Source organism: Anser anser (assembly GCF_964211835.1).
Source record: "Anser anser genome assembly, chromosome: 4".
Classification (NCBI taxonomy): domain Eukaryota; kingdom Metazoa; phylum Chordata; class Aves; order Anseriformes; family Anatidae; genus Anser; species Anser anser.
In genome coordinates, this window is record NC_139724.1 from 45,687,706 (window position 1) to 45,702,669 (window position 14,964).

Here is a 14,964-nt window from a genome sequence, read left to right on the forward strand (position 1 = left end):
TCAGATCATGAGGTTTGGACGAGGCCATCCATTGTGCAGGAGATGTAGATAACTAGCATGAACTTTCAAATATTGTTCCAATCTTCTCTAGTTTTCTCTCCTAAAAACTTTGCCAGTACTGACTTACGCAACAAACAAGTGAATAAATAGCATGTCCTTTTGGGCTCATTAATGACTTTTAAAATAAAATCATTTTATTCAGATTGTTCCAGCAAATCCTTTCTTCACTTGTTTTCCTGGCTACTTTGCAAGTGGTCCCACAGTCTATCATTAAGTGATTTTTTTTATTATTATTTTTAAAACAGCAAAGACAACCCCAAATAGTCTTCCCTTCTCATGTGGCAGCCTGGTTGAATATGGATCAATGTCTCACCTCTAATAAAAAAATAAAGTATTTATTTACTACTTTCTGACTGTCCTTAAAAATAATTAAGAAGAACATTTCACTTTCCATGTGATGTGTGATGAAGTGAGAGAGATAGGAGCCTCTTTACAGTTAAAGCAGAGTTGTATAAATTTGATTTTGTGCCTGATATGACCCATACCTAGTTCAGTGCTGTTCTTGTGCAAATACAACTTTAACTACTTTTAAACTATCAATGTAAGTGCATAGGTATTGCCCAGATTTTCATATAACGGTACTTTTAACAATCCATCTCATTCGTAGACAGTTCATGGTTCTTCTATTAACCAGCAGAGCAGGTGAATTCTGATGGAAACATCAAAGAAAGTTTATAAATCAGCCATTTGTCTCCATGCTACAGGATTAGACTTCCCAGGGAGCAAACTGAACTGAGAGGGACAGGTACCGAGGTTCATAAAATATTTCAGATAATCTCACTGTCATGACATACTGATGGTCTTTTTTGTTTGTTTGTTTGTTGTTTTGGTTGGTTGGTTGGGTCTGGTTTTTGAAGAAAGGCATACAAAATTTCCCAAAACGTGAAAAAGGATAGTTTTATTGAAATAAACTACATTTGCTAAAGAATTCCTCCTTCCATACAGTAATAGATAGCTTATTTAGAAAGCCATTCTCTCCCATTTTCATAAGCCGTTCACTACTTAAGAGAAAACCTTTGAAAATTTTGCATGCCTATTTTAACATTCTGACAACAGGGCACCTAACTTGCCTGGTCTAATCTAAATGCAGAAAAAAAAATGCAGAGAGAGACTAATTTTCAAGAGGAAATTAAGGAATGATTCGTACTTTTGCTTCAGATATTTCTAATGCTAACACTATGCCGCTCACAATTTATTTGCCTTTTCAGTCATTATAACTCTCAGGCATCATGTAACCCATGTTGTATTCCTTGCAACACAATCAATTGAACAAGTCCATCATGGTTATACATCAGAAATGACACAATAGAAAGCAATCACAAAATAACAATTATCATCAAACGCATTGTAATCATGCACCTATATCTTATCAAAAGTCCTTGTGATACTATCAAGGCACATTTACTATGCTAACCAATCTTCATCACCCCTTTGCTCCTCAGTACTTGACGACACATTGACAGCCTAATTCTCTGCTGATGAGTCTGCTCTGGTGTTACAAAAGACCTGTTCTGAATTTAAAGCTAAATAGCGGTATACTGGCTTAATAAGTCTAAAATACTTGAGAACTGTGTAGCTGTCCATTAATTTCTACATATGCCAACTTCAGACACAAATGGAGCTTAACGTGAACAGGATTAACATTCATCTTTCAAATTATTAACCTTCTGGTGCTTAATTGGGGATTTAGTAAAAAGCTGGATTCAGTGGATTTCACATTACCTGTTACCACTGTAACACGACATCATCGAGCACTACAAAGTTTTCAAGGCACAGAAAGTTCATTCAAGTTCTGCTATTACTGATTCTGAAACAGGATTCCTGTCTTCACTTGAAACCTTTAAAAATTATTGTTTAGCAGTTAAATCAGCTTTAGTGCAACAGCAACAAAAAGTAAACATTGAAAATGGGCATCTTTCATCTACAGTTTGTTGAGGAGCCCCTTTCAGAGCCACATTGGCATTGTTAATCTATGTTACCATTTCACATACAAGCTGTACCACCTATACTGTTGTAGAAATTCGCTTCCTCTAAAACACAGTGTTGAAAGAATTATTATGCAAATAAAAGTGAGGCATTCTTCATACCGTTCATATTCCATAAATTACACAAACCATCCTAGAAAGAAATGACATATATAAATGCCCTATGTTAACTACTGAATAAGTATGTGTGATTCTATAGTAGTTCTGACATAATCCATGCAGGTGCACCTTCAGAAAATAACCTTACCAGGCAGGAGATGAAACCTGCAGGGTGTCACAAGTATGCTTGTTTTTTCAACATGGTCAACAACAAAGTCTTAACAAAAATATAACAAAAAGTGTTTTTATTGATAAACTATACATCTATACATTTAAAACTATACCAACGATATATTAATGTTCTTGCTGGCATCTCAGAGGCTTGTCAGTGAACCATTCATGTGCCCTAACACTTGGTGTCCAGAACAAGACTGACACGTTGTGGAAGAAGCTCTCACTCCATGTATTAAATGTGCCCAAAGCACCAGGTGGTAAACTGTGTTACAAAGGGAAAAGCATTTGCACAGACAGAAAGACCTACATGTATGTACCTCTCACATCTCTCAGACAGGCAACCTACACAATTATGTTTAGTTTGGGTGAAAACGAAGGAAATTCGCCTTCAACTTGCAGGATGTGGACAGGAAAAAAAGAACACAGACTTACTGAAAAATCAAATCAAATTTTATTTCTGTCACTATCATTTTTATTTTCGCGTTTCAAGTTAAGGTTTTCCTTCATTCTGGCACATGTTTTAAAAAACAGCAAAGAAATAAATCTAAAACTTTCTAAACTGAAGTACTTAACTACTGTAAAATGAACTTGCTGTAGTTTCAGACTAAACTGAAAGGATGCAGATAACTTATGCTCCTGGTGCCATCTCCTGGTAGTGAAGAGGTAAAATCACCAGAAGAATCTAATTATTTTCTAAGTACCCTTTAGAAAAACGTCAGGACTCAGAGAGCTAGAGGAAGAACGTTGTTACACAGAAGTAGCTTTTTAAACTCTCGAAACCACAAAAGTTATTTCACTGCACATGAAGGCCAGTATCTGGATGTAGCTTCACTCAAGATGAGTGTTGCTCTTACATTGGCTTAAATAAGGAAACATAACATTTCTCTAGCTTTCCAGGTATAAGTAGTCACCACTGAATAAGTTTACTTTCAAAATACATTCAGTATCACTGATAACAGTTAAGATGAAAAGTAATTTTACAGAGTTTCACACCATGTTCAAAACCCAAACAAGGAATTCCCTTTGAGAAGTCCACTCAGAGTAATTCTAGTGCAGCTTATTAGCTCACGCTGACTCATTTTAAAGTCAATTTCTTTTTAATATTTAAAATTCAGGACATTCTTTCCCAGTTGCATCACTCTTTCCTTGTTGTTGATGAAAGACTGCAGTATGGCTACTTGTAATAATATCCCATGGATTACATTGTAAAAAATAAAAATAAATAATAGCATTAGCCAACTTGAAAAGAAATGTTATAAAGTTATTTTGACAGCTGACACCAAGTACCTGGACTTATCCTACAAACTTCAATGCTACGAAGACTGTTTGTTGAAACTTGACCACCACCAACAAAAAAATTGAAACAACTTGAGCTTGGTAATAAAACACCTGTCAAAAAGTACAGTATTTTACATTAATTCTAGAGTTAGCTCCAGGTAATAATAAATCATGAAAGGAATCCTGGGTGAAAGCTGTGAAGACACAATGGAAGGCAGTAAAATTAAGTAAGCTAAAGATTTTAGTAGGTTTAAAAATAACTCTTAGATAAAGGAACAGTGATGGTACGTGGCTGTGCTGGTGGCCTGCTCTGTGCCCAGGGAGCACTTTTCCTGGAAACCAACCAATGTCACTCCCTCCCACAGCACAGAGAACTAAACAGCTGAAATAGAAAAGCTGAAATAGGAAAGTAACAATTTCACCAAAAATCATGGAAGTTCAGCCAACTGAGAAGGACCTCAGCCCACTGCGGGATAAGATAGCATCCAGCACATGATGTAAAAATACCACAAGCTGGACTGAGGACGGAAGGGAGCAAAATGTCTAACCTGCAGAACAAGAATGAGCTCAACACTGCCATGAATTTTAAGCACTGAAAACTAGTGATGGGTAGAATTATAAACCCCTAAGGGGAACCAAAGCAATGCACAGAAAATAGGAGGGAATAAGGCAAAAGGGCTAGCTGTATCTGTGGGCTAGCGAGTAGAGAATCTCCTGAAGTGGGAGAGAAAACACCTCAGAAGAGCCTGAGATCTCCCAGAATGGGAGAGCGCTAAGGGTCTGTTAAGGTAAGGTTTCCTTCCTCTGCACAGGAAAAAATGGATTTACTGAGGCTTAATATGACAATTTGTTAATGTGATAAGAGGGCTCTTGTAACAAATGGAACTTTTATTTTAACAAACTGTTTTACTACACTGTCCATATCACCCTGAGGTGGGGAAAAAAGAAAAAAAAAAAGTGAATTATTTCTTCTAGTCTGCTGAATGACTACAGGAGTGTGACTAGGGTTGCCTTAAAAAAAAAGTGAAGGAGCAGCAGTGATCTGGATTGTCACAGGTTCACTGACAATTGCCATGGGGAAGCAATCATTAAATGCTGCAGAAAAACCAAGATAAATAGGGGACATTTCCTTCCACAGAAAGAGAAGAAAAAAAAAAATCTGTCATAACATCGAGCTATAATTTAGAAATAGAGCAATGAATGAAGAAACATAAGAGAACCAAATTAAATGCAACTGGGATTTCACATTCCTTATGAAAATTAAGGCTTTAGCATGAGATAATTAAAGCAAGGATAGCCAACTCATGATGTGCCAGAACATATAACTCAGCCTGTCATCTTCATTCCTGAGAGTCCCTCCGAGCTGGTCAGGAAGCAGGCTGTCAGCCACACAAACCATTCACTAACCCATGGCAGTCTCCCTGCTGTTCTCCTCTGTGAGAGCCCCACGGCCTCCCGGAGGTGCCCTAATCACAAGCAACACAATCATCGTTGCATGGAGCATGCTCATTCATTCAGTACTATGACAAAAGGACTTCAGTGCATGTGTCCCCAGCACACCACGGTGTGCTCTGATGTGGCCGCCAGGCTCAGCTGAAGCAATGACTGCAGCCCTAGATACATGATGGTAAGCACACATCCCCTAGGTGCCTCCGTTGGGGGATTTTGGCTTGACCTGGCAGAAAAGCTGAGTGACACTGATCTAAAAGAAGCAAAGAAAATGAAGACAAGTATTGTGGAGCTTAGGACTTGTAATAGAAAAAACAAAGATGAGATAATGAGAGAACACAAAAGGAAAAACAGCACACATACTGTCACATAACAACCTTTATGCAAGTGAACTACTGGCAGAGGGAAGGACAGGAACGTCTTGCTGACATGAAGACAAAATAGAGGTGAAGATGAAGAACCTTCTGGCAGAAGAAATACAAAGGTTAAGAAAAAGAAAGATGCTACCTTATGGACTAAAAAGACTGAACTTTTTAAAACTAATGAATTGGCCATATAAAAAGTAGTATATGTTAAAAGACAAAGGAAAATATTAGGAGCTTTGTACTGCAAAAAGTTCAGAAGTATTGAAAATATGCAGTTCCTACCATTAGATTACATTTACAGTACAAATAAGAAATTAAAAGAGAAGTAGTGGCACATTATAAAAGGGAAAAGTATTTCCCCAAGGAGACAGAAATATTAGAATTGCAAAATGCAAAGGGTTTTTCTTGGCGTGGGAGCACGGTGCAATTAAGTCTGTTGTTGATAAGCATATCTGCACAGTCACATCAACAACAGATCTTCAAGCCATCTACACCGAAACACAGTGAAACAAATTTATGGAAAATCAAATCAGTTAATTGTAGTGGGAGACTCTTAAGAATCCAACAGAGCTATATTTAGCTGAATTTTGCTTCTAGGAGCATTGGGGTTTATTGGGTTTTTGGTTTTGGTGGTTTTTTTTTGTTGTTGTTTTTTTTTCTCCATGTTTTTTTTTACAGTAACAAGCCAGTTGGAGGAGAAACATGTAAATATTGATCAAAAACTCTACTATGCTTGCCTGTCCTCATGCAACAGTGCTTTCAAGCTCTTATGTTAATCACAAGTAAGCAGCCCTTCGAAAACCTCTGAGGGGGCAAAACGTATGAAAAGCCAAGGAGGGAAAAAAGGGTTCTAAGGCCATTTTGATATAGGGTAACATAGTGCACAAGGTGTGTAGTAAAACAGCAAACTAACTTCTAAAGGCCAGGCCTAGCATGGATAATGCTGCCATAGGATGAATAATGCTTACCATAGGCCTTGAAGCACCCTATACTTAATCGAAAAATATTCTGTTCAGAAGACTAATGTATAACACAGTCACTAGTGATCAAGGCCCAGAATAAAGTTCTCTAGATTAATAAAACTATTTTGACTCTTTCAGAATTTCCAGCACACGAGTCCAGGACCATATTACTCTTTTTAATCACAGCAGCACAAACCCCCAAAACAAACTGTATTTCCTGTCAGCGCAAACACTGGAACCAAAAGATAGCCTCGGCTTTTGAGAAAAATATTTTGCTGTGACAAAATAAGCAACCACGCTACTGACTCACTCTTTTAGCACCTAGCCTATGTAAGGACCATACAGGTAATTCCCCCTCCTCTGTGAGTCACCCATTACCCCTTGGACTCTAGGAGACTGTTTCGTCCCCCTTGCTTGGTCTCTCCCTGCCTGCCTTTTAGCAGCGCCGGCAAAACAAGCCTGTTCTCCCCTCAGTGCCTCATACAGGTCAGGCCACCCTAACCCAGGCACCCGCTGCCCCTCCCGACCCGGGGAGCGCCCTCACGGGGACACCCAGCGGCGCTCCGCCCCACAAACCCGCCCTTCCCTCAGCCCAGCCACAGGGCCGGGACGGACCGGACACCCACCGACCCCACAGCACCCAAAACTCGTGAGACATTTAAACTGGAAAGAACTGCTTTACTCCGTGCCCGACAGCCCTTCCTAGCGAGGACGGTGAAGAGCTCCCCCTCCGTGAACGCACCGCGCTGACGGAAACCACCGCCCGCCAACGGCCGCCCCGCACGCAGGCGCCCTGCAGCCGCGGGGCGGGAGGGGAGGCGCGGCGGCGGCACCGCGCCTGCGCGGGGAGGGGCGGGGCCGGGATTCGAAAGCGGGCGGCGGGGAGCGGGCGGGCGGCCCCATGGCCAAGCAGGCGGTGCGGGACCAGCAGGGCATCACCCTGCGGGGCAGCGCCGAGATCGTCGCCGAGTTCTTCTGTAAGGGGCTGCGGGGCCAGGCGGGAGGGGTGGGGGGAGGAGGAGGAGGAGGAGGAGGAGGAGGGAGGAAGAAGAGGGGGAGGAAGGCAGCCCGCTCGCCCCCGTGCTGCGACGCGAAATGGCGGCCGGTGGGGGGGTGGGGGGGCGCGGGGTCTGTCGCCTCGTGTCCCGCCTCACGTCTCTCCCCACACTGCGCTGCAGCCTATGGGATCAACAGCATCCTGTACCAGCGGGGCATCTACCCCCCCGAGACCTTCACCCGCGTCCAGAAGTACGGGCTCACCCTGCTGGTCACCACCGACCCCGAGCTGAAGAACTACCTCAACAACGTGGTGGAGCAGATGAAAGGTGCCCGGGGGGTCTGGAGGCGCAGGGTCGCTGCCTGCGCTTGGCGCCGCCGCTAACTGCCCGGGCTGCTTCTTTCAGAGTGGCTCTGCAAGTGCCTGGTGCAGCGCCTGGTGGTGGTCATCTCCAGCATCGAAAGCAACGAGGTTCTGGAGCGGTGGCAGTTCGACATAGAGTGCGACAAAACTGCCAAGGACGAGAGGTGAGTAACGGTGCGCCTCTGGGCCTGGCTGTGGTGCAGGCACCAGGCGATGGCCGTGTGCGTCAGCACCGTTCTGCCTCCTCTGAGCAGCTGCCGCAGCTTTGTCTCACTAAGAGCACAGAAGGTGTCCTGTCAAACCTAAAATCCTATGTAACAGATGTGGCTTGAAGAACCGCTTCTCTCCTGTTGTTCTGCCAAAACTTTCTCATCCATTCCAGACTGAAAATAAACCTTAGTGTTCCTTAAAAATACTGTGAAGTTTCACAAGCAAAAATAAAGTAAAGCTGACAGTGTTCCGAGCCTGTTTACCTAAGGCTTAAAAGAATGCCCCTCCTCTAAAGGATCACAGCAAACAAACCACCAGCAGCTTGGCAGAACTGTGTTTAAAAAACACTGTTAGTATACTAGGTTGAAAATTTGCTTTTTTAATAATTTTCCTATTTTTCCAGTGTGCCCCGAGAAAAATCTCAGAAAGCTATTCAGGATGAAATTCGGTCTGTTATCAGACAAATAACTGCCACAGTAACTTTTCTGCCTCTGTTGGAAACTGCCTGTGAGTATTCACAACTTCTTTAAAGCTATCAAACATTTTCAGAAAGCCTGAACAACTTTTTCCATTGTAGAAAATATTTTTGGTTTTTGTTTTTCTTATTATTACTTGAAATGTCATATACTGTTGCATTCGAGAGCATTAGGTTTTGTTAGACTGAGATCATCTCCTGCAGATATGTACAGTATGGAAGCAGTGCGTCTGACAAAATACTCTCAAGGATTGTCCCCTGCTGCTTCCTGCACAATAGTGAAAAGAATTGCTAATGTACATACCGTGCTGTAGCTCTCATTGAAGAAATTGGAACAACTTCATTAGAAGGTGCTAGCGGGACTTTCTCCAAAAACTACTTGAAGCTCTTTTGTCAAAAAGTTACAGTTCAAGGTGACCTAACTAGCTTGATGAAACTAAATATACTCTGAGGAACATAATTTTTCATAATTAAAATGTTTTATGACTACAGCTGTGGACAGACTCATATAAATACTAAGCATTGAGATTATCTGAAGTAACTGCCATGTAGAGCCCAGTTCACAGTATTTCAACACATTTCAAAACAAAAAATTGCATCATACTCATTTCAGGAGAAAAGTAAAATGGCTGTGCATATGAATGTTAACCAGGACTATTTTTTCATGCTTTAACTGCTCTTTCTTTCCCCATAAATAGTATTAGTGTAACTTCTGATATCATTGGCATGTCTCAAATTCTAGAGGAGTCACTAACTTCAAACATGGCATCTTCCTGTCTGTGTATAACTGTTAATTTGTTCCCTCTTGTTTACAGGTGCCTTTGACTTGCTGATTTACACTGATAAAGATTTGGCTGTGCCAGAAAAGTGGGAAGAGTCAGGACCACAATTCATTGCCAATTCAGAAGAGGTTCGCCTTCGTTCCTTCACTACCACGATCCACAAAGTAAATAGTATGGTAGCTTACAAAAAGGATTCCTTTCCCTGAGACAGGGGTTCTTGTACGTATCTTGTCATCTTGTATAGTTTCTGTTCATAGTGCAGCTATTATGAACACACTATTGCTCTTGCTGAAGTATGGTACAGAAAAACGGCAAAGCGCGTCTGATAATGTGGTTTAACACTAGACTATGCTGGCATTGTTTAAAGAGGTCTAAATAAGGTGTTCATTATGATAGTTAAATCCTTTCTTAACTGAACACACCAAACTAATGGTGTGCTAAGCTGTACAGAATTCACTGAAAATAATGCTTGAGTCTAGGATTAGTTGGTAGAATTCAGATCCTGTATAAACTACATTCTAGTAGCAGACTGACATTAAAATTCTTGCTCCTGACGTGCCAGTCTTTCACGTAAAGATGTTCCTATTAACAGGAATAATCCAAAGCTAATCAAGACCAATTCTGAAGTGATGTGTACCTCTTTACAATGAAAGCAGCTGTTTATCAGAAAAAGCTGAAATACATGAAGCCTTGTATGTTAGAAAGGGGGCCTCTGTAGTTCTGGGGAGTGCTGTTCTGCTTCAGTGTATCTTTTTTTTTAACGTCTGTCAAACATTTTCTATGTTTGTATTCTTGTTTTATGGAATAAAACTTGAAATTTTAAGTCAGACATTGTGGTAATTTGTAATTTAGATGTGTCTATAAACTTCAGCTATTACCTGTCAAGCAGTAACCTAAAGGCATACCTGCTTCTGGAAAAAAACACAAACCTCAAGTACCTTACCCCTTTCCTGAGTCAGAGAACAAGTGCTATGTAGTCAGTATGAAATCCATTAATTATAGTTTCCCTCTACTTGAGTCTTCAAGTAGCTGTGTGCCACAGCACCTAATGGTTAAATAGTGTTGCCTTTCAGATTTGTTCATATATCCTTCATGTTTCAATATCCCTAACTTATTCTAATGTTGATAAAACCTTTTGTACCCTTAATTCGTCTTCACCAAATTTCCCACACCTGTAAGTGTTCAAAAGCTGTCTGGACAGTGCCCTCAATTATGTGCTTTAACTTTTGGTTAGCCCTGAACAGGTCAGGCAGTTGGACTACATGATCTGGGAAGGTCTCCTCCAGCTGAACTATTGTATTCATTTCAGCCAGAGTATTAACATCCATCTAGAAGATTTGAAGTACTTCTACTGTTATTCTGAAAGTAAGGTAAGCCTCTTGCAAGTAGAGAAGCATGTTTAACACGGATGGTTACTGAGTAATCACAGGGCTCTCTCTTTGTCCATGGCATATTTTCAGAACTCCCAATAGCAACAGTCTGTTACTTACCCACTTAAGCAGTTATAAATCAATCAGAGCATGAGTGGTATAACAATATCATTTTAAGAATTTATTTAAAAAGTATTGAATATTTTTGTAATACAGCTGTGAAGTATACATAGCGGGCTTTCCTACCAGAGAATATTTATCTCCAGCAGTCCCTATCTAGCACAGCTGCAAAGATGTTTTGTAAATCAGTAGGACAAAATCACAGATTTTTAAATAAATACAATCTAGCTGCTTCAAGAAGTGTTACACTGTTCCCTGTGGTAACAGAGGAGTAAAGCTAGTGTTTTCCTCTGCCTGTCAGCAACCACCAGCTGACTGCACTACCCATCTACACCTACACGGAGGTACACTTCAACAGCGAGAACAATTTCAAGCACTTCTTCCCTTGGGGAGGACTGGACAAAAGCACTGGGTACAAGTCACTCGTAACAAGTTTATATCAGGAAGTGACAACCCATGCTTTATACTAAAGGTGTTATTCAGGGCATAATTGCTACAGAGCTGGCAGTGAGGAATATAAAAAAAAAAGTTAAAAAACACCTTCTTTTACAGATAGCACAGTCATATTGCTCCAGGAAGTTCAAGTCACTTTTTTCTTGCACCAAATACAGTTTCTCTTCTTCTTCAAGAAGGACCAGCCCAAAATGTATCTCCATCATCATCTATGTTTATTTTTTAAGAGGCAGCAAGAGTCAAAAGATGTAGCATATCACTGTAGACAGCCAAGGTCTGTGAAAATTACACGTGAAGAGGAACAGGTTCTAAATCCTGATGTTTTCAAAGACCCTGCAGAACAAGAAAGAAAAATAGAATTAACAGTCACTTCAGTCACTAATGAAATCTCCCAATAGTCAAGTCTTTATGGAGGAATCTATCAGGATTTGCCAATACCTAATGTGACCCTCAATCTTCACTATTTGACCTTGACAGTCACTTTCGTAGAGTGACCTGGTGACAGTACAGTTATTCTTAAGAAGACAGATAAAGGGTAACATAGGATTTAGAAGTTAGACTACAGGCATTCCTCACCTGTCTAGTTCAGCTGACGTATAAGCTGGTTGATTCCTTCACCTCTGCAGCCAGGCTTACCCATTTCCTTGAGGAAACCCACTTTATTACGTGCAGCATGGCGGGCCACTGACAGATGGAAAGGCCATAGAAACTCCGTGACATTTCTGAAATACCTCCCAGCTGAATAGATTTCATGAATAAGGTCTTCCAGGCAAATAATACCAAAGTTCCCTGCAAGGAAAAAAAAAAGAAAATAAAATGAACAAACACACATACCACACACACAGAGGCGCATCTCATGTGTGTGGTATTATCTTTATTCACATTATCCAAGGACTGCAGTCCTCCACATACAAGTCTCGCAGGATTTCTCTCCCTCCCTTCCCTCAGGTCAGAACGCAAACTCTCAGCACCCCCCTCTTCCCTTGATTCACTTCATTTTCTTATCTTCTTCCTCACCTAAATGTTCCTCTATCAGCATATTGTCTGTCAGAGGTACCTTCTTCTTGTTAACAATTGCTTGGCCCCGTTTCAGGATAAGCTCTCGTACAGACTTCAGGTTAGGGTATCTGTACAAAAACAGAAATCAGATTCCATAGTGGAGAGATAAGATGCAGCAGAAAGTCCCATTCCAATTCTTTGTACTTAAGTAGGAAAGTAACCAATATATGTTTACAAAGATGAAAAGGAACAAGATTTAAATGTAAAGTTGCCAAAGACCACTACTGGACCAGCTAGCTATAGATTTGTGACAGCACATGAAAAATTGGAAAGATGTGATGCTTACACACAATCTGCTATGAAATCATGCGAATAGTACTTACCCCCACGCCACGTAAGGTTCCACAATCCGCAGCATCTTCAGCGTTAATGGAGACAGTTTAACAAATGTTCCACTGAAAATTTTTCTCAGCCGCAGCAACTCGATCACTCTCCTTACCCTCAAACTCACTCCCCTAATCCTGAATTGATAAAAAAAAAAGTACTAACGGTTACCGTGTTTCTTTAATACAGCACCAAATGGCCCCAGGTTACTTGCATAGAGACCTGTCTGGCTTGATCCCACTTCCTTTGCTTAGGAAGGATATGACAGTTACAAACAGTAGCAATAATAAAGATAGGGAGTAACAAAGACTTCTTACTCTGTAATCCGCACAACAAAGGCTAGTTTGTGCTCCTTAGGCACAGCCACCTGTCCAGGTTTCTGCTCCATGCGCCTCAGCCGGACCTCGTCTCGGTGTTTGCGCCATGAATCTCGAAGAAAAGTTTCAAGGCGCTTAAACTGGATTTGTTTCCCCTTCTGGTGCTAAAGACAAAAGGATAAGAAATGATTACCCTTCCCAACAATCTTAGAAGCTAGCATCTCAAAGGTCAGATGAAATTCAGAACTTCATGAACTATGCTCTTTCATTTTTGGAGGCAGTAAGAAGAAAATAGATTTGAAAATCCAAGCCCAAATGATACAGAATTGAGGGACAACATGCAAAGTTATAAACTTCAAACAGCTAGCTGTAGCTTCCAGTGAACATGGGAGTTTTGCCACAGAAGAAAATAAGTTAGGAGTAAGAAAGAGCAAGACCCAGAACGCTTCCAAGCATAGGAGAAATCAAATGGACACAGCCACATACACAGCTCAATTAGTCACCTGGAAAACCAGAAACAACATATGTCTGGGTAAAACAGATGATAAAGTAATAGTCCACTGTGAGTCAAAGTAACCATCCAAAAGAAATTAACTTTTAATTCCTTTTCTATAAAGGTATACATGCAAGAAAGGAGAAAGAAACATTCAACTGAGTATTACTCATTTAAACACAGAAAGCCCAGCTCACTTGAAAAAAAAATCTTTTCAGAATTATGAGAGGAGGGAAAACATATTTAATTCAAAAGATGTTTAAATGCCTATGCTTAGTTCAGGATCAAGTACATCCACCTAAATCACAGCACTTCCTCATATGAGGAAGGCATGTACTTGGCATTTACCAAATGAATTTAGCCAATAATACATCTAAAATATATTATACACTTCTGAATTAAAGAGTATAGTGTTGTGTGTCTTTAGTTTTATTTCACATCGGAAATCACCTGTGAAATTAGTTCAGATTTTCAAAGCAGGCAGAGACTTGATCAGACCCATCACTACGATCTTTTTTCAAATGAGAATCTTGAAAGGGGGCTATCGAACATTATTAGTTTGGTTTCCACTTTCACTCTGGGAATACAGCAGGCCTTTCACATATGTAACAAAACATACACAGTAGGTAGCAAAGAACAGAAGTTTTACACGTAATCCTATAAACACCATAAAGGTAGATTCCCAAGGAAAGCCTTAAGCCATTCCCAAGGAAGGCCCGGGCTGTTTTAGCGGAGACACAGCAGAGCGGGTCCCAAGCTCGGGAGATAGCTCACAGGGCACAGCGAGTCCCCGCATCAGTGGCACTTGTCACCCCGTGCGTGGCAAAAGGCCTCACCGTGACGCTCTGTTTAACTACGTCCAGGAGACGACCTATACACAGCTAACCAACCGCACTCCCAGGGATGCGCACGGTCCCCGGGGAGGCTCATAACGCAGAGCTGACCGCTTCCAGGCAGCACAGCCACCGCTAACACGGCGCCCCGCTCCCCGCTCGGCTGCGCTCTCCCCCTGCGGCCCCGGCCCCCACCTTCCGCTTGTCGAGGAGCGCCTGCTTGGCCTGGGTGGCCTTGATGGCCTGGTACGCCTTCCTCTTCTTCAGCAGGTTCTCCGGCACCAGCGGGATCCGCCGCTTCGGCCTGCGGGGCACAAGCAGCCGGTCACACGCACCGCCGCCATCCCGGCCGCCCCCCGGCCGCCCGCCGCCCGCTGCCCGCCGATGGCGGCCGATGCGCTGCCCCCCCGCCCCGCAGCACTCACTCGCCGTCCGCCATCTTGCCGCCGCCGCCGCGCATGCACCGGGCGGGGCGTGTGATGGCCGCCGGGAGGCGGGATGGCTGCAAGCCCGGGGCACGGAGGGAAGGGGAGCGGCTCGGGGCTGTCCCCGCCCTGAAGGGATAACGGCCAGATAGCGGTTGTTTCGGAACCTAAAAGTTAATCCGTGGAAGGGCAGCCCCGAGCACTGACTGTGTTAAAATGGGATGCTGCCGCACTTCGAGGGGCACGAGGACTGGGAGGGGAAGAAGTCATCCCCCAGCACCTACCGGGCGTCAAATGGCAGCCACAGTGGCTGGGCACGGACCTCAGGCTTTGACGTGTCAGTCCCGGTGCAAGAGCAGCATCACCATGTC

General features: G+C 42.3%; 2 protein-coding genes across 2 annotated transcripts; one reads left to right on the forward strand and one right to left on the reverse strand.

Annotated features, from left to right (window-relative positions):
* The first annotated feature begins 7,195 nt into the window (after positions 1 to 7,195).
* On the forward strand, positions 7,196 to 10,022 carry MAD2L1 (mitotic arrest deficient 2 like 1). The gene is made up of 5 exons (XM_083835974.1): positions 7,196 to 7,349; positions 7,551 to 7,697; positions 7,776 to 7,896; positions 8,346 to 8,449; positions 9,233 to 10,022. Exons 1-5 carry the CDS (start codon positions 7,274 to 7,276, stop codon positions 9,403 to 9,405), a joined length of 621 nt encoding a protein of 206 aa, XP_083692100.1. The 5' UTR covers positions 7,196 to 7,273; the 3' UTR covers positions 9,406 to 10,022.
* Positions 10,023 to 10,737: 715 nt separating this feature from the next.
* Positions 10,738 to 14,745, reverse strand: RPL7L1 (ribosomal protein L7 like 1). The gene is made up of 7 exons (XM_083835973.1): positions 14,594 to 14,745; positions 14,364 to 14,472; positions 12,843 to 13,006; positions 12,525 to 12,662; positions 12,160 to 12,269; positions 11,719 to 11,931; positions 10,738 to 11,475 (listed from the first exon to the last, which is right to left on the reverse strand). Exons 1-6 carry the CDS (start codon positions 14,626 to 14,628, stop codon positions 11,723 to 11,725), a joined length of 765 nt encoding a protein of 254 aa, XP_083692099.1. The 5' UTR covers positions 14,629 to 14,745; the 3' UTR covers positions 10,738 to 11,475; positions 11,719 to 11,722.
* Positions 14,746 to 14,964: the final 219 nt, after the last annotated feature.

Bases quoted from the DNA above. Each gene is read 5' to 3' on its own strand.
- MAD2L1 (XM_083835974.1), top strand. From the start codon at position 7,274: ATGGCCAAGCAGGCGGTGCGGGACCAGCAGGGCATCACCCTGCGGGGC. The intron at 7,350-7,550 runs GTAAGGGGCTGC...ACTGCGCTGCAG, and splicing joins GATCGTCGCCGAGTTCTTCT to CCTATGGGATCAACAGCATC. The intron at 8,450-9,232 runs GTGAGTATTCAC...TCTTGTTTACAG, and splicing joins GCCTCTGTTGGAAACTGCCT to GTGCCTTTGACTTGCTGATT.
- RPL7L1 (XM_083835973.1), bottom strand. From the start codon at position 14,628: ATGCGCGGCGGCGGCGGCAAGATGGCGGACGGCGA. The intron at 14,473-14,593 runs GTGAGTGCTGCG...TGTGCCCCGCAG, and splicing joins GGCAAGATGGCGGACGGCGA to GCCGAAGCGGCGGATCCCGC. The intron at 12,663-12,842 runs GTAAGAAGTCTT...TTATCAATTCAG, and splicing joins TTTGTTGTGCGGATTACAGA to GATTAGGGGAGTGAGTTTGA.